This window comes from Salmo trutta, chromosome 13, assembly GCF_901001165.1.
Source record: "Salmo trutta chromosome 13, fSalTru1.1, whole genome shotgun sequence".
In the NCBI taxonomy this organism is placed as follows: Eukaryota; Metazoa; Chordata; class Actinopteri; order Salmoniformes; family Salmonidae; genus Salmo; species Salmo trutta.
This window is the reverse complement of record NC_042969.1, coordinates 15,730,966-15,756,769: the sequence shown is the minus strand read 5'-3', so window position 1 is coordinate 15,756,769 and position 25,804 is coordinate 15,730,966. Positions and strand designations below refer to the sequence as shown.

General features: G+C 47.8%; 1 protein-coding gene across 3 annotated transcripts in view; it reads left to right on the top strand.

Annotated features, from left to right (window-relative positions):
• The window catches only part of LOC115205301 (dystrophin-related protein 2), a 201,349-nt gene that overhangs the window by 139,785 nt on the left and 35,760 nt on the right, over positions 1-25,804 (top strand). For all 3 annotated transcript variants that reach the window (XM_029771117.1, XM_029771118.1, XM_029771116.1), the window contains 7 exons: positions 1,223-1,369; positions 5,978-6,056; positions 7,101-7,161; positions 8,981-9,042; positions 9,545-9,619; positions 10,692-10,896; positions 21,032-21,117. In XM_029771117.1, coding sequence (XP_029626977.1) covers positions 1,223-1,369; positions 5,978-6,056; positions 7,101-7,161; positions 8,981-9,042; positions 9,545-9,619; positions 10,692-10,896; positions 21,032-21,117 — 715 coding nt within the window. The remainder of the gene's footprint in view (positions 1-1,222; positions 1,370-5,977; positions 6,057-7,100; positions 7,162-8,980; positions 9,043-9,544; positions 9,620-10,691; positions 10,897-21,031; positions 21,118-25,804) is intronic.

The window sequence follows — 25,804 nt, the reverse complement described above, 5'->3', positions numbered from 1 at the left end:
ATGGGAGTTCAAGTCCCCTCAGTTGATTGGCCGATGTTGAATTCCCAGCCAGTTATTTGTTTACTTGTTAATACACAGCGTTTTGTCACTGTCTTGACCGCGGCAGGCAGGGCTAAATTAACATGGCTCTTCATTACAGAGAGAGAGAGAGAGAGAGAGAGAGAGAGAGAGAGAGAGAGAGAGAGAGAGAGAGAGAGAGAGAGGCACTTCACAATGATCATGTAAATGTTTGCCCTGCTGTCAGTGCCAGCACATGTTCCTTGTTTTACTATGTCACCAGGGCAGGCATGTCAGCAGGCTCTGTCTGTCTGTAGTGCATACGCACACATATGAACACACATGCACGCGTATGAACAAACACACACATCCCTTAGATCATTAGTGCTGTTTGTTCTGGGTTGATTTGACTCTTAAGTTGCGTAAGCCATGAGTGATCCCTGTTGTATCTCTCCCATGGTGATGATGTATGTGCGGGCAGCTGCTCCAATACTAGGTCCACAGCCCACACAGCCATAGCAGAGTGAGTCTAGTGCCATTAAACTCAGTCAACGGAGGAAAGGAATTGAGCATGCATTGTTCATTTCTCATTCTTTGATGAACGTTATGAACCAAATGTCAATTGATTCCCATAATCGACTGAGTTGAAATGGAGTTGACCCGAACCGTGCCAGCACTATGTACCATGTGTCTGTCTATACCAGCACCATTTATCATGTGTCTGTCTATACCAGCACCATTTACCATGTGTCTGTCTATACCAGCACCATTTACCATGTGTCTGTCTATACCAGCACCATTTACCATGTGTCTGTCTATACCAGCACTATGTACCATGTGTCTGTCTATACCAGCACCATTTACCATGTGTCTGTCTATACCAGCACTATGTACCATGTGTCTGTCTATACCAGCACCATTTACCATGTGTCTGTCTATACCAGCACTATGTACCATGTGTCTGTCTATACAAGCACCATTTACCATGTGTCTGTCTATACCAGCACTATGTACCATGTGTATGTCTATACCAGCACTATGTATTACGTGTCTGTCTATGAGCCTCTAATTCTCTTTCTCTTTCCTCCCTCCCCTGCTCCCATTCGTTCTCTTTCTCCCTCTCTCTATTGCTCTCTGCCCCTCTTTTCTCCTTCCCCATCTTTTATCCTTCTCCTCTTTCTCTTCTTCGCTCCTCCCTCTCTCCCTCCCTCCCTCTTTCCTCTAGTTGTTTAAGGAGGAGCTGACTCAGGTGAAAGAGGGCATGAAGCACATCAATGACCTGGCTCATGAGCTGGCCATCTCTGACGTCCATTTGTCCATGGAAAACTCCCGCTCCCTGGAGCACCTCAACAGCCGCTGGAAACTACTGCAGGTAACTGGACCCCGCTCAACCACCTCCCACAACATCCATATAACCTTCCCACAACCTCACCTCAACATTGCCTCAGAATCCCCTCAACCTTTCCTTCAACTCTCCCTTCAACCTCCCCATAATACCCTCGCTCATAACTTTGTGTTATATTAACCTCCACGTAACCTCCCCTCAACCTTCCTACAACATCTCTTCAATCTCCTCACAACCTCCCCTCAAGCTCAACCTTCCCACAACATCTATTCAACTTCCACATAACCTCCCCACAACCTCAACCTTCCCACAACGTCTCTTCAATCACCACACAACCTCCCCACAACCTCAACCTTCCCACAACATTTCTTCAACCTCCACATAACCTCCCCACAACCTCAACCTTCCTACAACATCTCTTCAATCTCCACACAACCTTCCTACAACTTCAACCTTCCCACAACATCTCTCAACCTCCACAAAACCAATTGTCCTTTAATCTGATCTTCCATGGTTCACCACAGACCACATCTATGGTCTATCTGAGGTCACTGCACAAGACATCTCAAATCACATAAAATCTAAGTTTATTCCTCACATACACAGTATACAGCACAGCAGATGTAAACGGTGTAGTGACATGCTGACTTGCAAGCTCTCCTCAACAGTGCAGTACAAATATCAGTATAAAACCAATTGGTCTCTTTATTCTGATAGTCCCATACAGATGCGCTACTGATGGTCTTACCATCAACAAACTACCTGTTGATAAGAAACTGCTTGCTAAGGTTACGTTAGGGTTAATGCTAGGGTTGGGGTTAGTGGATAGTTAGTTGAAATGCTGTTGACAGTTACTGAACATCTACAAATGATCTACTTGGGACTATCCAAGTGTTACCAAAAAAATGTAAAGTCAAATACCAGCTGACAGAGTTTCTTGCTGTACGGCTCAGCAGTGTGTGGGTTGAAGAGCCACTGTGTGGGGGTTGAAGATACAACTGTGTGTGGGTTGAAGAGCCACTGTGTGGGGGTTGAAGATACAACTGTGTGGGGGTTGAAGGTACAACTGGGTGGGGGTTGAAGATACACCTGTGTGTGGGTTGAAGATACAACTGTGTGGGGGTTGAAGGTACAACTGTGTGGGGGTTGAAGATACAACTGTGTGGGGGTTGAAGGTACAACTGTGTGGGGGTTGAAGGTACAACTGTGTGGGGGTTGAAGATACAACTGTGTGGGGGTTGAAGGTACAACTGTGTGGGGGTTGAAGGTACAACTGTGTGGGGGTTGAAGATACACCTGTGTGTGGGTTGAAGGTACAACTGTGTGGGGGTTGAAGGTACAACTGTGTGGGGGTTGAAGATACACCTGTGTGTGGGTTGAAGATACAACTGTGTGGGGGTTGAAGATACACCTGTGTGTGGGTTGAAGATACACCTGTGTGTGGGTTGAAGGTACAACTGTGTGGGGGTTGAAGATACACCTGTGTGTGGGTTGAAGGTACAACTGTGTGGGGGTTGAAGATACAACTGTGTGGGGGTTGAAGATACAACTGTGTGGGGGTTGAAGATACACCTGTGTGTGGGTTGAAGATACACCTGTGTGGGGGTTGAAGGTACAACTGTGTGGGGGTTGAAGATACAACTGTGTGGGGGTTGAAGATACAACTGTGTGGGGGTTGAAGATACACCTGTGTGTGGGTTGAAGATACACCTGTGTGTGGGTTGAAGGTACAACTGTGTGGGGGTTGAAGATACACCTGTGTGTGGGTTGAAGGTACAACTGTGTGGGGGTTGAAGATACACCTGTGTGTGGGTTGAAGATACAACTGTGTGGGGGTTGAAGGTACAACTGTGTGGGGGTTGAAGATACACCTGTGTGTGGGTTGAAGATACAACTGTGTGGGGGTTGAAGATACAACTGTGTGTGGGTTGAAGATACAACTGTGTGGGGGTTGAAGATACAACTGTGTGGAGGTTGAAGATACACCTGTGTGTGGGTTGAAGATACAACTGTGTGGGGGTTGAAGATACAACTGTGTGGGGGTTGAAGATACACCTGTGTGTGGGTTGAAGATACAACTGTGTGGGGGTTGAAGATACAACTGTGTGGGGGTTGAAGATACACCTGTGTGTGGGTTGAAGATACAACTGTGTGGGGGTTGAAGAGCCACTGTGTAGGGGTTGAAGTACAACTGTGTGGGGGTTGAAGATACAACTGTGTGGGGGTTGAAGGTACAACTGTGTGTGGGTTGAAGGTACAACTGGGTGTGGTTTAAGCGTATCCGGAGCTTTGCCTTGGCCCCTCTTCTGTGCATCAGTTTAAAGTGGCTACAACGAATTATGACTTTTGTCTCCTGAGTGAAAGCTATTGGATTGTTCTGAGGGGAAAGTGGCGAGGATGGCAGTGTAGTACATGGCGTAGTGCGACACCCCTCAGCCTTAGGTGTCCCGCTTGTGCCTGATCAGCTAGCTTTTGAAGTGGCTTGATCAGATAAGACGCTTGAGGAGTGTGGTCGCGTGTTTGTGAGGTCCCGAGTTCACGCCATGTAATTGCCGAATCGGGAGGAAGTGGTACTCGCTAAGCAAGCAGCGTGATGTCCTTTATACCAGGAGTCAGCAAATAAGGCAGGGCTCTCGTATTTATGAACTTTTATTTATTCAGGGTACCCCAACTGAGACCAGTGTCTCATTTATAATGGTGCCCTTAGGACAAAAATTACATCAATACAGCAACAACAAAAAGTTAAAAACTACTAGACAGCTATAAATACATTACATCAGGTCATTACAACAAGTTATAATAATAAATTGAAACAACTGCACACTTCAGTGAACTCATTTAACAACCATTTTAAACTGTTCTATTGGCACCAGGGAATCCAGGTGTAATTTGTTTTGTAAGGTATTCCATAACTGGTGCGTTAAAACTAAAGGCGGATTTACCGAACTTTATGGAGACAAGCGGGATCTCAAGAGTTCACCAACCCTGGGACGGATTGTGTATCTCATATTTGTATATTTCAATAGGGAAGTGAGTTTTGTTAGACGCTTGTGGAGCTGAGCTTTGGAAACAAGAAGGGAGTAAGGAAGTGATCTACAGGACTTCAGTGAGGTCTGGCCAACCTTCTGATACAGGATGCAGTGATGAGTATTAAAACTGTCACCTGTAGTAAAGCGAAGAGCGCTATGGTAGACAGCCTCCAAAGGTTCAAGAGTGGTGGCTGCTGGTGTTACCATAGTCAAGAGCTGTACAATCTTTCTCTCACTCTTTCTTTGTCTCACTCTCTTTGTCTCACTCTCTCTTTGTCTCACTCTCTCTTTCTCTCAATTCAATAATTAAATTCAGTGATTAGTCTGTTGCCAAAGCAAGAACACTGCAACATATATACACTGCAACACCCTCTCCCTCTCCCTCTTCCTTCCGTCATTCTCCTGTTGAATAATAGGATGCTAAATGCTAAATCCATGTAATTTGAGTAACATCTGTTACTGCTCCTCTGTCTCCAGTGACACAGATGTAATGCATTTTCAAGGCTGATTCTCTAATATTTTTCTCTTGAATAGTTGAATCTTTCTGCTGTGAGAGAACCTCCGTTAGCCTAGCAGTCTAGCAGCAGCAGCGATAGATGGTGGTCAGCTGCAGTGTTGGCACAGTCATCTCCACGCCGCATTCAAACGGATCCAAATTAGTCCAAAGCAATCTGCGTACGACTTGAGTGCATCCTGCCCAGCCGTGTGTATGCTGAGCGGTGGTAATGTTCTCCTCTCCATAACGCTAACTTCTCATTACAGCTCGTTGGGCTTGTACCTAGGGATAACTGTGCCTCTCTCTCTCTCTCTCTCTCCTCTCTCTCTCTCTCTCTCTCCTCTCTCTCTCTCTCTCTCTCTCTCTCTCTCTCTCTCCTCTCTCTCTCTCTCTCTCTCTCTCTCTCTCTCTCTCTCTGTGTGAGTGGATTTAGTGCCCTTTGTTGGTGGAGACATTTCGACATCCTCTGACAATGATTTATACACTCAATCGAATACCTTGTAAATAAACCAGGATTAGTCCTCAACAAATCCCTTTTGGGACGGCCACATCGACAAAACACAACATACAGAGACAATGAATGACACAACTTATTTTCATCAACTCAAATCCCTCTGGCTTGTTGACGTGTGTATGGGTCCACCTTCCCCATTCCTCCGCCCCCACACCTCTATTCCCACACACGGAGCTTACTGTGACATGACTGTCCTCGTTTGAACAGAGCTGAACAGAGCAGAGTAGATTCCGTGTCGTCTGTCCCTACCTGACGCTCTTCAAAGTGCTAAGGCAAGGTGGCAGGAGAGGTGCGTCAATGTTTCCTTTTTTCCGTAGCACTATTTAACTGCCAAATGAAGGATGAGGAGGGAGGGAGGGAGGGAGGGAGGGAGGGAGGGGTGTGTGCGTAGGGGGAATGAGACAAGATGGAGACGGTTCCATGATGCTCTTGGATTTCTCCCGTGCTGTGTGCGTGTGCGTGTGCGTGTGTGTGTGTGTGTGTGTGTGTGTGTGTGTGTGTGTGTGTGTGTGTGTGTGTGTGTGTGTGTGTGTGTGTGTGTGTGTGTGTGTATTGTATAAGTGTAATGTAATGTAAATGTGTGTGTCGCCTCGCAGGCCTCCATTGAAGAGCGTCTGAAGCAGCTGCAGGATGCTCACAGAGACTTTGGTCCTGGATCCCAGCACTTCCTGTCCAGTAAGAGTTCCTCTCCCTTCATTTAAAGTTGGCACTGGGTGCCGTGCCACACTGTACCATTCCTGTATAGGGGCTGGGGGGAGGAGGGGGTGGGCGGCTGAAAATTAGGATGGGTGGTGTGTGTGTGTGTGTGGGGGGGGTTGTTCGAGGGAAGGGGGTTACAACATGGTTGGTCACAGTGTAAGGTTGTGAATGAGGATGTGTGAGGCTGTGGTGTCTGGGTTGGGCGTGGAGGGGGCAGGTTTTGAGCCTTAATCGGCCACTGAGTCACAGCAGCAGTAGTGAGATAGAGACGCTTCTGTGGTTCTCTTTGATTGGTTTGATTTTGCCCATGCTGTGTGTGTGTGTGTGTGCTGCTCTGTGATGGTGGTATAATATTGAAAGGGAACTCCTGCCGTCCTCAGTCCCCCCAGCTCTGCCACAGTCATGCTGTGTAAGGACTGTCATGCTACTGGGGCTGAGCTGGTTCTCCCCGCCTGTGTGTGTTTGTGTGTGTGTTTGTGTGTGTGTTTGTGTGTGTCTGTGAAGGTGTGTAGCTGCCTCACCGAGTACTATGTCTATCGTGACAGTGTCCTTGTGTCCACGTGTGTGTGTGCGTCCAAGCGTCTCCCTTTATCTCCCATCCATCCAGTCTAGCCTATTCCAGTCCCAGCTAGCTTTGCCCCTCTAGCTAAGCTTACAGCTAAAATGCTACATTGACCGGGTGTGGGACTCCTTCACCTCCCATTTTCCGTTAGCCTTTACCAACAATAATCCTCTCTGGGACTAGACACAAAAGGCTGCGTTTACCGTTTCAGCTTCAGTCCATCTATTATGTACTGCAGCTCTCCCTCTGAATGGTCACAGACTGTCTGGATCCACGTGGCCCACATCCCAAATGGCACCCTATTCCCTATGTAGTGCACTACTCTTGACCAGAGACTTATGGGGAATAGGACCTAAGTAGGGAATAGGGTGCCATTAGGGAATGTGAACATGGTCACTGGTTATGTGCAAATGGCTTTTCATGCTTGATGTGCCTTAGCGATTGATTTTCCGTTACAGGTTCAGTGCAGATACCCTGGGAACGTGCCGTCTCGCCAAACAAAGTGCCCTACTACATCAAGTAAGTCTGAAGTATTGAGTCACTGTTCAGATGGCAGTATTGAGTTACCAGCAGACACATTCATAAGGTATCCCTAGAAAAACAGTATCGAGCTAAGTCCCCCCTGAACACTTATCTATTTACTTCATCAATACTCCATTGTCCCTGTCTGGGCTGTGTTTATCTTTCAGCTCTGAGGTGTCTGCTTGTGTATTTGTGTATGTGTGCATCCATGCGCGTGTATGTACAGTATGTGTACTGTGTGTGTGTCAGCGTATCTCTTTTACAAACAAGGGTGTTTATTTTCTTAATCACTGCTGTTAGCCCTTATGCCCCCGCCCTGCCCCCACCTGCTGCCTGACTATTAATTCTTATGGGCTGTGTAACTGTGCCTCTGGAGGGGAATATCTGACGGGCACTCTGTTGGGCACCTAATCAATCCAACAGTCTCATACAGGTAATGACGGGCGTTGGAGTTGCCCCCGGGTCCTGGCAAACTTCCTGCTTGGGGCTCGCTCATTTATTTAGCTGAGCGCGTCAATTATTTATTGGCTATCGTTTTTTCCAATGGTACATTTTCCTTTTCCTGCACTGCTCCTTGTGCTATGGGCTGGGAAGGTAGAGTGTTAGGGTAGGTTGTCTGTTTAATGACGTGTAGAGACAGTAGCAACTCTCTATGTGAAACCTCTTACATGTCCGCCATACAGTGCATTTGGAATGTATTCAGACCCCTTCACTTTTTCCACATTTTGTTACGTTACAGCCTTATTCTAAAATTGATTAAATAGTTTTTTTCCCCCCTCATAAATCTACACATAATGACAAAGCAAAAAGAGGTTTGTAGAAATTTTTGCAAATGTATTAAAAATAAAAATCGGAAATATCACATTTTCTTAGCTCCGTCAGAGCAGTAGAGCTATAACTGGTGCACAGTGAAGGGTGAGGAGTGATCGTAGTGGAACATTGGTCCTACTGTCTTGTTGCTGCTGTGTGTCTGACCTTTACAGGTCCGTAAGGTCATAGTTGGAAACGACATCCACCAATTTTTCACAGTTGTGTTTTCATCAGACATGATTGTTTATAGGTACCTTCATGTGTGTGTAAAATATTAATGTTGTCAGATTTTTACTCATAGATTTTAGATGTGTGTGAAAGTGTTTTTTTGTTGTTGTTTTTGCAAGCCGATATATATCCATTGTTTAGCTGGAAGGGAATGTCCGTATCCTGTGTATTTGATGTGATATGTGGTTGTCTCACCTACAGTAGCTATCTTAAGATGAATGCACTTACTGTGAGTCACTCTGAATAACAGCATCTACTAAATGACTCAAATGTCAAACATAAATGTTTTACATACATATCATTTTTTTTTATTATTAAATATTGATGTCACAAATGTATAATTCGTAAATGTCTTTATAAAAATGTCATTTGTTACATTTGACTGTGTAAAACCTAGCAGTTCTACTTATTTCTCTGAGAGTGAGGCAGATATATACCATTTAGCAGAACAATACATTATTATTTGTCTCTCTGAAATGAAACCATCAAGTGATTTTAAACAAATGCATGGCTGTCGTTGAACAACCCCATGCCAACCCCATGCCATGATTATATAGTGAAAAAACACACCAATCTCTTTCATAATTTCTTTAAACAATAAAAGCTCATTTACGAACATTTCTGAAAATGGATATATAGCATTTTGGAATGAAATTCTTCACCTTCCTTACTTTCTCCCTTGTAACCCACTTTACTCTTGTCTAACTCTGTCCTTCTCGCTCTCTCCTCCCCCTCTCCCTCTCTCCCCTCTCCTCTCTCCCTTCCTACTCTCCCTCAGCCATCAGACCCAGACAACGTGCTGGGATCATCCAAAAATGACAGAGCTGTACCAGGTGTTGGGTAAGATAAAGACAATGAAAGAGTTAGGCCCTTACCGTGCACCTCCGCAGGGCCTCCAGAGGCCCGCAGAGCCCCTGCCACCATATCACCCCGTACCTCATTAAGGGCCCATATTTCAGACACCCCCCAAGACCGACGACACCATTCTCATTAACCTGCAGGAACAATTTGACGGCTCTGTGATTGCTTTTGCCTACATTTCATTTTAATCAATTGTTATTAAACAGCATCGGGTGGCTATTATTAATGTGATCTGACGGGGGGGGGTTATCCACACACAGACAGACACACCGACAGACAGACTTGCTATGAGGCATTGAGGGAGCGGCATTATGAAGCAACATGGCCCCTGCTAATGACGCACTGATGGGCTGATAAACACAGGGAGGATGAGAGCAGATGAGTAGGATGTCCTTGCCATCATTTAACTTTGATTTTTTTTCTCTCGCTCTCTCTCTCTCGCTCTCTCTTTATCTCTCTCCCTCTCTCCTTTCTTCATTAGCGGATCTGAACAACATCAAGTTCTCAGCGTACCGGACAGCCATGAAGCTGCGGCGGGTGCAGAAGGCTCTGAGATGTACGTATTGTGTTTGTCATGCAGGATAATTCAATTAATTAGTTGGCCCAATTGAGTTACGTGAGGGGGGGTAATTAGCCAAGGTCATGTGGATGAGTGAGGCATAAATGCGTGTGTGCCCCCTCCAGGACCAAGCGGAGTAGCTTTATCTTCCACAGTCCAGACGTCTCCTCCTCTCCTCCCTCCATCCCTCCCTTCCCCACGCTCTGGCTCCCCCTGACCCTGAGTCAGCCTTGTGGCCACGCTTTACCACAGGGGGCTGCTCACATCCTTTTTCATGCTCTCTCCATTCACACTCTCGCTTTCTCTCCATTCAATTCTCCACCCCTCTCCGTCCCTCCGACACAGGGAAATGGCCTGCGAAATCACAGCATGAATGCACTGCAGAAAACGCTGTCTCTCTCTCTGTCTCTCTGTTTTTCCCTCTCTAGCCCTCCTCATCCTGTTCTGGTCTGCTAGTCTGTGTCATTAGGAGAATGTTTTGCCAGGCTGCCATAGTAACTACCAAGTCTCCTCTCTCTATCCTCTCTCTCTCTCCTTTCTTTCCTCTCTCTCCCCTCTCTCCTCTCTCTCTCTATCCTTTCCTCTCTCTCTTCTCTCTCTCTCTTTCTCTCGCTCTCTCTCGGGGTTGGGAGAGGAGAGGAGATGTCTCTCTCTCTCTCTCTCACTTCCTCTTTCTAAGTATGGATTGAGCTCTATAAAAGTCCATCTAAAATGCCTAGAAGTGGCTCCTCTCCCAACCCTAACCCACTCCAGCCATCTCCTGTGCTCTGCCACCTCCTTATCTCCCTATCCAATCACATTTGTCATTAGAGGACACCCTCTTATCTCCAGTCCTCTGCCCAGCCTGGGATGGCCATTCAAATTAGTTTAGAGGAGCAAAATCTAATTTGGGTTGGCGCTCTCGCAACATCTGTCAGCGCTTAAGTGGGGGGGAGAAGGTGAATAAGCACTCTCTCCTTCACTCTCCTGTCCCCTGGTGGTGTGTGTGTGTGTGTGTGTGTGTGTGTGTGTGTGTGTGTGTGTGTGTGTGTGTGTGTGTGTGTGTGTGTGTGTGTGTGCGTCCATCCAGTGGACCTGCTGAGGCTGGTGAGTGTGGTGGACGTGTTCAGGGAGCAGGATCTGCAGCATGGGGAACATGTGATGGATGTGGTGGAGATGATCCATGCCCTGACCGGCCTGTATGAGAGACTGGAGGAGGAGAGGAGGGCCATCGTGGTCAACATCCCTCTCTGTGTGGACATGTGTCTCAACTGGCTGCTCAATGTCTACGACAGGTACAATTGACCACTGCTGACCTTTCACCTTGACCCCTTGCCCCCTGACCCTAAACCTTACATGGCCTCAACAAAACCAGGTCATGTTTTTTTAACTGGCTGCTCAATGTGTCAATGTCTCGTGGACGCCACTGATAGCACATAGCAGCACATTACCTGACCGCGTATTATCTTTGAGGGGTTTTGGGTTCAGACATACATTTTAATCCTCACCTAATTAGTGACTGTTCATGCCAGTTGTGTTGTTAGCTACTTGTAAGCTAATGAACCAAATAAATCTGTTTTTGTCAGTTCTGTTTCATATGCAGCTCTGTTTTATCTGGGACACTCTGCCATTGACATGCCAATATACCTCTCACATATCCTTGGCCAAATTCTCCACCTCGCAAGTATAAAAACCTTTTCCCACAATCATGGACCATCACGCTCTGCTACTCCAGTGCTCGGATTGGTCGAGAGTCCTCTCAGCGGGGCGTCTCGTTGGTGAAGTAGGCTGTGTGGCTGGGAGGCTTCGTCGTGAGTAAGATTACAGAGAGGCTGTAGCTCAATCAATCTGGCAGGCGTCCAATCAGGGCAACTGAGACCCAGCAGAAGCATAAACTGTTTCATTCTGATTGCCTGTCTCTCTCTGTCAACTGCCAAGCCCTCCACAGAATCCCAGAGGCGCAATTCCCGGCGAACATGAGAAAAAAGAAACGGCCCCATTTTTTTATGGGGGGGGGGGGGGTACAGCGTAGTCGAGGTAATTGAGACAATATGTACATGTAGGTAGGGGTAAAGTGACTATACATAGATTATAAACCAGGAGTAGCAGCATTAAAAGGGGGGGGTCATTGAAAATGCAGTGTGTGTGTGTGTACAATATGTGTGTATTTGCAGTGTGTGTTTGCAGTGTGTGTGTGTGTTTGCAGTGTGTGTGTGTGTGTGTGTGTGTGTTTGCAGTGTGTGTGTGTGTGTGTTTGCAGTGTGTGTGTGTGTGTGTGTGTGTGTGTGTGTGTGTGTGTGTGTGTGTGTGTGTGTGTGTTTGCAGTGTGTGTGTGTGTGTGTTTGTGTGTGTGTGTGTGTGTGTTTGCAGTGTGTGTGCAGTGTGAGCGGTAATCATCATGAGGTGTCCTCACCAAAGAGACAACCAATGCAGTTTTTTCCCTGTCTTTTCTATGGTTATTTTGGAGAGTGGGTTTGTCAGAGCGCTTTTGATTCAGGAGAAGTGTGTGTGTGTGTGTGTGTGTCCTTAGCTCCTCCGAGGGCATGTCACACTCTTTGGGTGTGCAGGGAGTAACGTGTCCCACGTGGTGAGGTGCTGGGGGCGCATATTGAAGATGACACACAGCAGACAGGTGCTGACATGCACTCGCTTCCCTACCCCCCCTTAACTCCCCGTCTCCCCCTGCTTCTCTTATGTCTCCCTCTGCCTCTCCTATATCTCCCTCTGCCTCTCCTATATCTCCCTCTGCCTCTCCTATTCCTATGTCTCCCCCTGCCTCTCCTATGTCTCCCCCTGCCTCTCCTATGTCTCCCCTGCCTCTCCTATGTCTCCCTCTGCCTCTCCTATGTCTCCCCTGCCTCTCCTGTCTCCCCTGCCTCTCCTATATTTCCCTCTGCCTCTCCTATGTCTCCCCTGCCTCTCCTGTCTCCGCCTGCCTCTCCTATGTCTCCCCCTGCCTCTCCTATGTCTCCCCTGCCTCTCATATGTCTCCCCCTGCCTCTCCTATGTCTCCCCCTGCCTCTCCTATGTCTCCCCTGCCTCTCATATGTCTCCCCTGCCTCTCCTATGTCTCCCTCTGCCTCTCCTATATCTCCCTCTGCCTCTCCTATATCTCCCTCTGCCTCTCCTATGTCTCCCTGCCTCTCCTATGTCTCCCTCTGCCTCTCCTATGTCTCCCCCTGCCTCTCCTATGTCTCCCTGCCTCTCCTATATCTCCCTCTGCCTCTCCTATATCTCCCTCTGCCTCTCCTATGTCTCCCCCTGCCTCTCCTATGTCTCCCTGCCTCTCCTATATCTCCCCCTGCCTCTCCTATGTCTCCCCTGCCTCTCATATGTCTCCCCCTGCCTCTCCTATGTCTCCCTCTGCCTCTCCTATATCTCCCTCTGCCTCTCCTATGTCTCCCTCTGCCTCTCCTGTCTCCCCCTGCCTTTCCTATGTCTCCCCCTGCCTCTCCTATGTCTCCCCCTGCCTCTCCTATGTCTCCCTCTGCCTCTCCTATGTCTCCCCTGCCTCTCCTGCCTTTCCTAAGTCTCCCCCTGCCTCTCCTATGTCTCCCCTGCCTCTCCTATGTCTTTCCCTGCCTCTCCTATGTCTCCCCCTGCCTCTCATATGTCTCCCCCTGCCTCTCATATGTCTCCCCCTGCCTCTCATATGTCTCCCCCTGCCTCTCATATGTCTCCCCCTGCCTCTCATAAGTCTCCCCCTGCCTCTCCTATGTCTCCCCCAGCCTCTCATATGTCTCCCCCTGCCTCTCCTGTCTCCCCCTGCCTCTCTTAGGTCTCCCTCTGCCTCTCCTATGTCTCCCCTGCCTCTCCTATGTCTCCCCCTGCCTCTCCTATGTCTTTCCCTGCCTCTCCTATATCTCCCCCTGCCTTTCCTAAGTCTCCCCCTGCCTCTCCTATGTCTCCCCCTGTCTCTCCTATGTCTCCCCCTGCCTCTCCTATGTCTTTCCCTGCCTCTCCTATGTCTCCCCCTGCCTCTCCTATGTCTCCCCCTGCCTCTCATATGTCTCCCCCTGCCTCTCCTATGTCTCCCCCTGCCTCTCCTATGTCTCCCCCTGCCTCTCATATGTCTCCCCCTGCCTCTCCTGTCTCCCCCTGCCTCTCTTAGGTCTCCCTCTGCCTCTCCTATATCTCCCCCTGCCTTTCCTAAGTCTCCCCCTGCCTCTCCTATGTCTCCCCCTGCCTCTCCTATGTCTCCCTCTGCCTCTCCTATGTCTCCCTCTGCCTCTCCTATGTCCCCCTGCCTCTCCTATATCTCCCTCTGCCTCTGCTATGTCTCCCCTGCCTCTCCTATGTCTCCCTCTGCCTCTCCTATGTCTCCCTCTGCCTCTCCTGTCTCCCCCTGCCTTTCCTATGTCTCCCCCTGCCTCTCCTATGTCTCCCTCTGCCTCTCCTATGTCTCCCCTGCCTCTCCTGCCTTTCCTAAGTCTCCCCCTGCCTCTCCTATGTCTCCCCCTGTCTCTCCTATGTCTCCCCCTGCCTCTCCTATGTCTTTCCCTGCCTCTCCTATGTCTCCCCCCTGCCTCTCATATGTCTCCCCCTGCCTCTCATATGTCTCCCCCTGCCTCTCATAAGTCTCCCCCTGCCTCTCCTATGTCTCCCCCTGCCTCTCATATGTCTCCCCCTGCCTCTCCTGTCTCCCCCTGCCTCTCTTAGGTCTCCCTCTGCCTCTCCTATGTCTCCCCTGCCTCTCCTATGTCTCCCCTGCCTCTCCTATGTCTCCCCCTGCCTTTCCTAAGTCTCCCCCTGCCTCTCCTATGTCTCCCCCTGTCTCTCCTATGTCTCCCCCTGCCTCTCCTGTCTCCCCCTGCCTCTCATATGTCTCCCCCTGCCTCTCCTATGTCTCCCCCTGCCTCTCCTATGTCTCCCCCCTGCCTCTCATATGTCTCCCCCTGCCTCTCCTGTCTCCCCCTGCCTCTCTTAGGTCTCCCTCTGCCTCTCCTATGTCTCCCCTGCCTCTCCTATGTCTCCCCCTGCCTCTCCTATGTCTCCCCCTGCCTCTCCTATATCTCCCCCTGCCTTTCCTAAGTCTCCCCCTGCCTCTCCTATGTCTCCCCTGCCTCTCCTATGTCTCCCTCTGCCTCTCCTATGTCTCCTCTGCCTCTCCTATGTCTCCCCCTGCCTCTCCTATGTCTCCCCCTGTCTCTCCTATGTCTCCCCCTGTCTCTCCTATGTCTCCCCCTGCCTCTCCTGTCTCCCCCTGCCTCTCATATGTCTCCCCCTGCCTCTCCTATGTCTCCCCCTGCCTCTCCTATGTCTCCCTCTGCCTCTCCTATGTCTCCCCCTGCCTCTCCTGTCTCCCCCTGCCTTTCCTAAGTCTCCCCCTGCCTCTCCTATGTCTCCCTCTGCCTCTCCTATGTCTCCCTCTGCCTCTCCTATGTCTCCCCCTGCCTCTCCTATGTCTCCCCCTGCCTCTCATATGTCTCCCCCTGCCTCTCCTATGTCTCCCCCTGCCTCTCCTATGTCTCCCCCTGCCTCTCCTATGTCTCCCCCCTGCCTCTCCTATGTCTTTCCCTGCCTCTCATATGTCTCCCCCCTGCCTCTCCTATGTCTCCCCCTGCCTCTCCTATGTCTCCCTCTGCCTCTCCTATGTCTCCCTCTGCCTCTCCTATGTCCCCCTGCCTCTCCTATATCTCCCTCTGCCTCTCCTATGTCTCCCCTGCCTCTCCTATGTCTCCCTCTGCCTCTCCTATGTCTCCCTCTGCCTCTCCTGTCTCCCCCTGCCTTTCCTATGTCTCCCCCTGCCTCTCCTATGTCTCCCTCTGCCTCTCCTATGTCTCCCCTGCCTCTCCTGCCTTTCCTAAGTCTCCCCCTGCCTCTCCTATGTCTCCCCCTGTCTCTCCTATGTCTCCCCCTGCCTCTCCTATGTCTTTCCCTGCCTCTCCTATGTCTCCCCCTGCCTCTCCTATGTCTCCCCCTGCCTCTCATAAGTCTCCCCCTGCCTCTCCTATGTCTCCCCCTGCCTCTCATATGTCTCCCCCTGCCTCTCCTGTCTCCCCCTGCCTCTCTTAGGTCTCCCTCTGCCTCTCCTATGTCTCCCCTGCCTCTCCTATGTCTCCCCTGCCTCTCCTATGTCTTTCCCTGCCTCTCCTATATCTCCCCCTGCCTTTCCTAAGTCTCCCCCTGCCTCTCCTATGTCTCCCCCTGTCTCTCCTATGTCTCCCCCTGCCTCTCCTGTCTCCCCCTGCCTCTCATATGTCTCCCCCTGCCTCTCCTATGTCTCCCCCTGCCTCTCCTATGTCTCCCCCTGCCTCTCATATGTCTCCCCCTGCCTCTCCTGTCTCCCCCTGCCTCTCTTAGGTCTCCCTCTGCCTCTCCTATGTCTCCCCTGCCTCTCCTATGTCTCCCCCTGCCTCTCCTATGTCTCCTCTGACTCTCCTATATCTCCCCCTGCCTTTCCTAAGTCTCCCCCTGCCTCTCCTATGTCTCCCCTGCCTCTCCTATGTCTCCCTCTGCCTCTCCTATGTCTCCTCTGCCTCTCCTATGTCTCCCCCTGCCTTTCCTAAGTCTCCCCTGTCTCTCCCTGCCTCTCCTATGTCTCCCTCTGCCTCTCCTATGTCTCCCCTGCCTCTCCTGTCTCCCCCTGCCTTTCCTAAGTCTCCCCCTGCCTCTCCTATGTCTCCCTCTGCCTCTCCTATGTCTCCCTCTGCCTCTCCTATGTCTCCCCCTGCCTCTCCTATGTCTCCCCCTGCCTCTCATATGTCTCCCCCTGCCTCTCCTATGTCTCCCCCTGCCTCTCCTATGTCTCCCCCTGCCTCTCCTATGTCTCCCCCTGCCTCTCCTATGTCTCCCCCTGCCTCTCCTATGTCTTTCCCTGCCTCTCATATGTCTCCCCCTGCCTCTCCTATGTCTCCCTCTGCCTCTCCTATGTCTCCCTCTGCCTCTCCTATGTCTCCCCCTGCCTTTCCTAAGTCTCCCCCTGTCTCTCCCTGCCTCTCCTAGGTCTCCCCCTGCCTCTCCTAGGTCTCCCCTGCCTCTCCTCTGTCTCCCCCTGTCTCTCCCTGCCTCTCCTAGGTCTCCCCCTGCCTCTCCTATATCTCCCCCTGCCTTTCCTCTGTCTCTCCCTGTCTCTCCCTGCGTCTCCTAGGTCTCCCCCTGCCTCTCCTAGGTCTCCCCCTGTCTCCCCCTAGGACTCCCCCTGCCTCCCCCTAGGTCTCCCCCTGTCTCCCCCTAGGACTCCCCCTGCCTCCCCCTAGGACTCCCCCTGCCTCCCCCTAGGTCTCCCCCTGTCTCCCCCTAGGACTCCCCTAGGTCTTCTGGGCACACTGTAACAGTGACCATGATGACAGGGAATGGCAGTAATGTTCTCTCAGCGACTAATGTTTTCCCACTGACTCCAATATTATTATAGAGGATTTGCTGCAAAGCTCCATCCATTCTGATGACTCCCACTGACTCTAATGTTATCTCCTGACTGCTGTGTTAAGGCAGTGACTACATGCCTCTCTGTCTCTCACACTGACAATGACTATCACTGTCTCTAATGTTCTTTCACTGACTCTAATCCCTTCCATCTGACTGTAATGTTTTCAAGGCAGAGAAAAGCAAAGCTCCCAACTAACAGCAGTCCTCCCCCTGCGTCTAGTGGAAGAGTGTCCCTGTGCCTCCCAGACACACAGATATAATGTCAGGTCCCAGCCCTCCCAGTCCCAACCCAACTCTATGGCCTTGCTATTGGTCAGAGAACACTGTTTATTCAGCTGAGTGGATCTGTTCCTGCCTTTACTTGTCATCCGCTTGTTCTGTCGGTGTAATGGCTTAGTTTATGTATCTGTTTGCTTCCATAAGTGTGTTTGTTTTGGCATATTGCACTACTTTTCATAAGCCCCTGAGTGTGAAACCCTAATCATGTCACCCTGACTTTTATAGTACTTTCTTGTCTCTCTCTAGCTCTCTTCTATCTATCTCTCTTTTTCTCTCCTTATATCTATCTGTCTATCTGTCTATCTCTCTCGCTCTCTCTCTCTCTCTCTCTCTCTCGCTCTCTCTCGCTCTCTCACTCTCTCTCTCTCTGTCTCTCTCTCTCTCTTTATTCACGGGGCTATCGCTATGAACAGATACGTGCCGTACCTTGATCCATCAGTGTGGAGGGGGTGTCTGCTCTCTGGGCAGGAGGAGACAGTGCAGCATCTGTGGTGTTTTCTGTCCTGGGTGGGTGGTCAGCAGGCCTGGGGTTGGGGCTGACTCTTGACCTATACGTTGGGGGGCCTATGTATAGTGTAGCCAACAAGCGAAGAGACTGCCTAGTTAACTACCTGTTGGGGCTGCATTAAACTACAATGGGCTAAATCAGGGCCACACAGAGTGTCTCTTGGTAGTCTTAAACAAATCTACTTTGAAACAAAAGTATACACCTCACACATGTTGTCATGGGCTTAAAAAAAGAAGACACATGCTATGTCAGATAGAGAGTTTAAATATATTCCATTTTGAGTTTGCGTCCCAATATTACACTTTAAAAACATCACAGAAGACTGAAATAAAACAAAACCATTTAACATAGAAATGACAGATTTGTGTTTTTTTAATTTTATGAAGTTTATTAATTAAGAGCCCGTGCGTCAATCTAAGTAACATAATAAAAAATCCCCTTCAAAATCTGTCAGTTTAAGCTAGATAGTAGTATAGATATATCAGTCTCAATCCAACGCTTCCGCGTCTGCGGTGGAAGGTGGCCGAGCTACAGCGATGTTTTTCAGACCATGAGACGTGCTGAAAATCTGTCTAGTCATGAAAACGTCTGTAGCGTCCAAAAAGTTTGTCTTGCACACGATGGTGTGTTGCTCTACAACCCCCACAAGTGTCGCGGGACTGGTATGAAGGTAACTCATAACTCAAGGGGTTAAACATGTGGAGAAAAAAAAGAAAAAAAAGATATATATACACTACCAGTCATAAGTTTGGACACACCTACACATTCAAGGGTTTTTCTTTATTTTTACTATTTTCTACATTGTAGAAAAATATTGAAGACATCAAAACTATGAAATTTTTTGAATCATTTTGAATCATGTAGTAACCCAAAAAGTTATTTTTGAGATTCTTCAAAGTAGCCACCCCTTTGCCTTGATGACATCTTTGCACGCTCTTGGCATTCTCTCAACCAGCTTCATGAGGTGGAATGCATTTCAATTAACAGGTGTGCCTTGTTAAAAGTTAATTTGTGGAATTTCGTTCCTTCTTAAGGTGTTTTAACCAATCAGTTGTGTTGTGACAAGGTAGGGGTGGTATACATAAGATAGCCCTATTTGGTAAAAGACCAAATCCATATTATGGCAAGAACAGCTCAAATAAGCAAAGAGAAACGACAGTCCATCATTACATTAAGACATGGTCAGTCAATCCGGAAAATGTCAGGAACTTTGAACGTTTCTTCAAGTGCAGTCACAAAAACCATCAAGCGCTATAATGAAACTGGCTCTCATGAGGACCGCCACAGGAAATGAAGACCCAGAGATACCTCTGCTGCGGAGGATAAGTTCGTTAGAGTTAACTGCACCTCAGATTGCAGCCCAAATAAATGCTTCACAGAGTTCAAGTAGCAGACACATCTCAACAACAACTGTTCAAAGGAGACTGCGTGAATCAGGCCTTCATGGTCAAATTGATGCAAAGAAACCACTACTAAAGGACACCAATAAGAAGAATAGACTTGCTTGGGTAAAGAAACATGAGCAATAGACATTAGACCTATGGAAATCTGTCATTTTGTCTGATGAGTCCAAATTTGCGATTTTTGGTTCCAACTGCCATGTCTTTGTGAGACGCAGAGTAGGTGAACGGATGATCTCTGCATGTATGGTTCCCACCGTGAAGCATGGATGAGGTGTGACGTCTCAATTGTCTCAAAGCTTAAAAATCCATCATGAAGGGGAGGACACAGGTTAGTGTCCTCCCCTTCATCTACACTGATTGAAGTGGATTTAACAAGTGACAGGAATAAGGGATCATAGCTTTTACTTGGATTCACCTGGTCAGTCTATGTCATGGAAAGAGCAGGTGTTCTTAATGTTTTGTATACTCAGTGTACATGCTCCAGTGTGACTTGAGCCCGCAGCAGCACAGCTCTAGAGTCTGGACCCGCCCCTGCAGCCCGTGTTTCCTGGTCTTCCACACTGTCAGTAGCCCTTTCTTGCGTTCCAATGACCGAGTGGCCTTATGGGTGGAATGTTATTCATATTTTTTATTAATTAACCTTTAAATGTCTAAGCCGTGGGGGGGGGGGGTCAGTCTTGTCCTTGACTGTGTGTTTAGGGTCGTTGTCCTGTTGGAAGGTGAACCTTCACCCCGGTCAGAGGACCTGAGCGCTCCGGAGCATCAAGGATCTCTCTGTACTTTGCTTCGTTCATCTTTCCCTCGATCCTGACTGGTCTCCCAGTCCCTGCCACTGAAAAACATCCCCACAGCATGATGCGGCCACCACCATGCTTCACCGTAGGGATGGTGCCAAGTTTCCTCCAGATGTGACGCTTGGCATTCAGGTCAAGGAGTTCAATCTTGGTTTCACCAGACCAGAGAATCTTGTTTATCAAGGTCTGAGAGTCTTTAGGTGCCTTTTGGCAAACTCTCAGCGGGCTGTCATGTGCATTTTACTGAGGAGTGGCTTCTGTCTGGCCACTCTACCATAAAGGCCTGATTGGTGGAGTGCTGCAGAGATGGTTGTCCATCTGGAAGGTTCTCCCATCTCCATAGAGGACCTATGGAGCTCTATCACAGTGACCATCGGGTTCTTAGTCACCTCCCTAACCAAGTTCCTTCTCCCCCGATTACTCAGTTTAGCCAGGCAGCAAGGTCTTGGAAGAGTCTTGGGGATTCCAAACTTCTTCCATTTAAGAATGATGGAGGCCTATGTGTTCTTGGGGACCTCAATGCTACAGAAATGTTTTGGTACCCTTCCCCAAATCTGTACCTCGACAGAATCCTGTCTCGACGCTCTACGGACAATTCCTTCAACTTCATGGTTTAGTTTTTGCTCTGACATGCACTGTCAACTGTGGGACCTTTATATAGACAGGTGTGTGCCTTTCCAAATCATGTCCAATCAATGAAATTTACCACAGGTAGACTCCAATCAAGTTGTAGAAACATCTCAAGGATGATCAATGAAAACAGAATGCACCTGAGCTCAATTTCGAGCCTCATACCAAAGGGTCTGAATACTATTATGCAAATAAGGTATTTCTGTTTTTATCTTTAATACATTTGCAAAGATAATACATTTCTCAAAACTTGTTTTCGCTTTGTTGTTATGGGGTATTGTGTGTAGATTGATGAGAAAAAGCATGTATTTAAGCAATTTTGGAATAAAATTGTAATTTAACAAAATGTGGAAAAAGTCAAGAGGTCTGAATACTTTCTGAATGCACTGTATATATACAAAAATGTCTCTCTCTCTCTCTCTGACCTGCCCTCCTCCTTTCTCCCTAGTGGTCGCAATGGGAAGATGCGCGTCCTCTCCTTCAAGACGGGACTGGTGAGCCTGTGTAATGCGGATGTTCAGGAGAAGTATAAATGTAAGTGTGAGTCCCGTTCATGTAGACACCACAGCCCTGCAGCCCCCTGACAAAGGAAAAAAACTAAACCAGCCTGATTGCAAGCATTACATGAAGACAACCACTTAGGCTAATGAAGGGAATTACTCGCTCTCTGGCTCTGTCTCTCTCTCTCTCTCTCTCTCGCTCTGTCTCTCTCTCTCTCTCTCTCAATTCAATCTAATTCCAGGGCTTTATTGGCATGGGAAACATACATTGCCAAAGCAAGTGAAGTAGATAATAAACAAAAGTGAAATAAACAATAAAAATTAACAGTAAACATTACACTCACAGAATTTCCAAAAGAATAAAGACATTTCAAATGTCATAGGATGTCTATATACAAATCAAATCAAACTTTATTTGTCACATGCACCGAATACAAGTGTAGACCTTACCATGAAATGTTTACTTACAAGCCCTTAACCAACAGTGCAGTTCAAGAAGAGTTAAGAAAATATTTACCAAATAAACTAAAGTAAAAAATTATAAAAAGTAACACAATAACATAGCAATAACGAGGCTATATATAGGGGGTACCGAGTCAGTGTGCGGGGGTACAGGTTAGAGGTAATTTGTACATGTAGGTAGGGGTGAAGTGACTATGCATAGATAATAAATAGTGAGCAGCAGCAGTGTACAAAACAAATGGGGGGGGGGTCAATGTAATAGTCCGGTGGCCATTCGATTAATTGTTCAGCAGTCTTATGGTATGGCTTGGGGGTAGAAGCTGTTAAGGAGCCTTTTGGTCCTAGACTTGGCGCTCCGGTACTGCTTGCCGTGCGGTAGCAGAGAAAACAGTCTATGACTGGGTGACTGGAATCTCTGACAGTTTTATGGGCTTTCCTCTGACACCGCCAATTATATAGATCCTGGATGGCAGGAAGCTTGGCCCCAGTGATGTACTGGGCCGTACGCACTACCCTCTGTAGCGCCTTAAGGTCAGATGCCGAGCAGTTGCCGTACCAGGCCGTGATGCAACTGGTCAGGATGCTCTCGATGGTGCAGCTGTAGAAGTTTTTGAGGATCTGGGGAACCATGCCAAATCTTTTCAGTCTCCTGAGGGGGAAAAGGTTTTTTCGTGCCCTCTTCACAACTGTCTTGGAATGTTTGGACCATGATAGATCATTGGTGATGTGGACAACAAGGAACTTGATACTCTCGACCCGCTCCACTACAGCCCTGTTGATGTTAATGGGGGGCTGTTCGGCCCTCCTTTTCCTGTAGTCCACGATCATCTCCTTTGTCTTGCTCACATTGAGGGAGAGGTTGTTGTCCTGGCACCACAATGCCAGTTCTCTGAGTTCCTCCCTATAGGCTGTTTCATCGTTGTCGGTGATCAGGCCGACCACTGTTGTGTCGTCAGCAAACTTAATGATGGTGTTGGAGTCGTGTTTGGCAACGCAGTGGTGGGTGAACAGGGAGGACAGGAGGGGACTAAGTACACACCCCTGAGGGGCCCCAGTGTTGAGGATCAATGTGGCAGACGTGTTGTTGCCAACCCCAGGAAGTCCAGAATCCAGTTGCGGAGGGAGGTGTTTAGTCCCAGAGTCCTTAGCTTAGTGATGAGCTTCGTGGGCGTTGAATGCTGAGCTGTAGTCAATGAACAGCATTCTCACATAGGTGTTCCTTTTGTCCAGGTGGAAAAGGGCAGTGTGGAGTGCGATTGAGATTGCGTCATCTGTGGATCTGTTGGGGCGGTATGGGAATTGGAGTGGGTCTAGGTTATCCGGGAAGATGCTGTTGATGTGAGCCATGACCAGCTTTCAAAGCACTTCATGGCTACCAATGGGGCGGTAATCATTTAGGCGGGTTACCTTCGCTTCCTTGGGCACAGGGACTATGGCTGTCTGCTTGAAACATGTACAGTTAAAGTCGGAAGTTAGCATACACCTTAGCCAAATACATTTAAACTCAGTTTTTCACAATTCCTGACATTTAGTCCTAGTAAAAATTTCCTGTCTTATGTCAGTTAGGATCACCACTTTATTTTAAGAATGTGAAATGTCAATAATAGTAGAGAGAATGATCTATTTCAGCTTTTATTTCTTTCATCACATTCCCAGTGGATCAGAAGTTTACATACACTCAATTAGTATTTGGTAGCATTGCTTTTAAATGGTTTAACTTGGGTCAAATGTTTCGGGTAGCCTTCCACAAGCTTCCCACAATAAGTTGGGTGAATTTTGGCCCATTCCTCCTGACAGAGCTGGTGTAACTGAGTCAGGTTTGTAGGCCTTCTTGCTCGCACACGCTTTTTCAGTTCTGCCCACACATTTTCTATAGGATGGAGGTCAGGGCTTTGTGATGGCCACTCCAATACCTTGACTTTGTTGTCCTTAAGCCATTTTGCCACAACTTTGGAAGTATGCTTGGGGTCATTGTCCATTTGGAAGACCCATTTGCGACCAAGCTTTAACTTCCTGACTGATGTCTTGAGATGTTGCTTCAATATATCCACATAATTTTCCTCCCTCATGATGCCATCTATTTTGTGAAGTGCACCAGTCCCTCCAGCAGCAAAGCACCCCCACAACATGATGCTGCCACCCCCGTGCTTCACGGTTGGAATGGTGTGCTTCGGCTTGCAAGACTCCCCATTTTTCCTCCAAACATAACGATGGTCATTAGGGCCAAACAGTTCTATTTTTGTTTCATCAGACCAGAGGACATTTCTCCAAAAAGTACGATCTTTGTCCCCATGTGCAGTTGCAAACCATAGTCTGACTTTTTTATGGCGGTTTTGGAGCAGTGGTTTCTTCCTTTCTGAGCAGCCTTTCAGGTTATGTCGATATAGGACTCGTTTTACTGTGGATATAGATACTTTTGTACCTGTTTCCTCTAGCATCTTCACAAGGTCCTTTGCTGTTGTTCTGGGATTGATTTGCACTTTTTGCACCAAAGTACGTTCATCTCTAGGAGACAGAACGTGTCTCCTTCCTGAGTGGTATGATGGCTGCGTGGTCCCATGGTGTTTATACTTGCATACTATTGTTTGTACAGATGAACGTGGTACCTTCAGGCGTTTGGAAATTGCTCCCAAGGATGAACCAGACTTGTGGAGGTCTACAATCTTTTTTCTGAGGTCTTGGCTGATTTCTTTTGATTTTCCCATGATGTCAAGCAAAGAGGCACTGACTTTGAAGGTAGGCCTTGAAATACATCCACAGGTACACCTCCAATTGACTCAAATGATGTAAAATTAGCCTATCAGAAGCTTCTAAAGCCATGACATAATTTTCTGGTATTTTCCAAGCTGTTTAAAGGCACAGTCAACTGACCCACTGGAATTGTGATACAGTGAATTATAAGTGAAATAATTTGTCTGTAAACAATTGTTGGAAAAATGACTTGTGTCATGCACAAAGTAGATGTCCTAACCGACTTGCCCAAACTATAGTTTGTTAACAAGAAATTTGTGGAGTGGTTGAAAAATTAGTTTTAATGACTCCAATTTAACTGTATGTAAACTTCCGATATCAACTGTAGGCATTACAAACTCAGTCAGTGAGAGGTTGAAAATGTCAGTGAAGACATTTGCCAGTTGGTCTGTGCATACTTTGAGTACACGTCCTGGTGTTGTAACAGTGTTGTAACGATGTGCAAATAGTTAAAGTACAAAAGGGAAAATAAATGAACATAACTATGGGTTGTATGTACAATGGTGTTTGTTCTTCACTGGTTGCCCTTTTCTTGTGGCAACAGGTCACAAATATTGTTGCTGTGATGGCACACTGGGGTATTTCACCCAGTAGATATGGGAGTTTATCAAAATCGGGTTTGTTTTCGAATTCTTTGTGGATCTGTGTAATCTGAGGGAAATATATGTCTCTAGTGTAGTCATACATTTGCCAGGAGGTTAGGAATTGCAGCTCTGTTTCCACCTCATTTTGTGGGCAGTGTGCACCTAGCCTGTCTTCTCTTGAGAGCCAGGTCTGCCTACGGCGGCCTTTCTCGATAGCAAGGCTATGCACACTGAGTCTGTACATAGTCAAAGTTTTCCTTAAGTGTGGGTCAGTCACAGTGGTTAGGTATTCTGCCACTGTGTACTCTCTTTTTAGGGCCAAATAGCATTCTAGTTTGCTCAGTTTTATTTCTTCTTTCCAATGTGTCAAGGAATTATCTTTTTGTTTTCTCATGATTTGGTTGGGTCTAGTTGTGTTGCTGTCCTGTGGCTCTGTGGGGTCTGTTTGTGTTTGTGAACAGAGCCCCAGGACCAGCTTGCTTAGGGGACTCTTCTCCAGCTTCATCTCTCTGTAGGTGATGGCTCTGTTATGGAAGGTTTGGGAATCACTTCCTTTTAGGTGGTTGTAGAATTTAACGGCTCTTTTCTGAATTTTGATCATTAGCGGGTATCGGCCTAATTCTGCTCTGCATGCATTATTTGGTGTTTTACGTTGTACAATGAGGATATTTTTGCAGAATTCTGCATGCAGAGTCTCAATTTGCTGTTTGTCCCATTTTGTGAATTCTTGGTTGGTGAGCGGACCCCAGACCTCACAACCATAAAGTGCAATGGGTTCTATAACTGATTGAAGTATTTTTAGCCAGATCCTAATTGGTGTGTCAAATTTTATGTTGCTTTTGATGGCATAGAAGGCCCTTCTTGCCTTGTCTCTCAGATCGCTCACAGCTTTGTGGAGTTACATGTTGCGCTAATGTTTAGGCC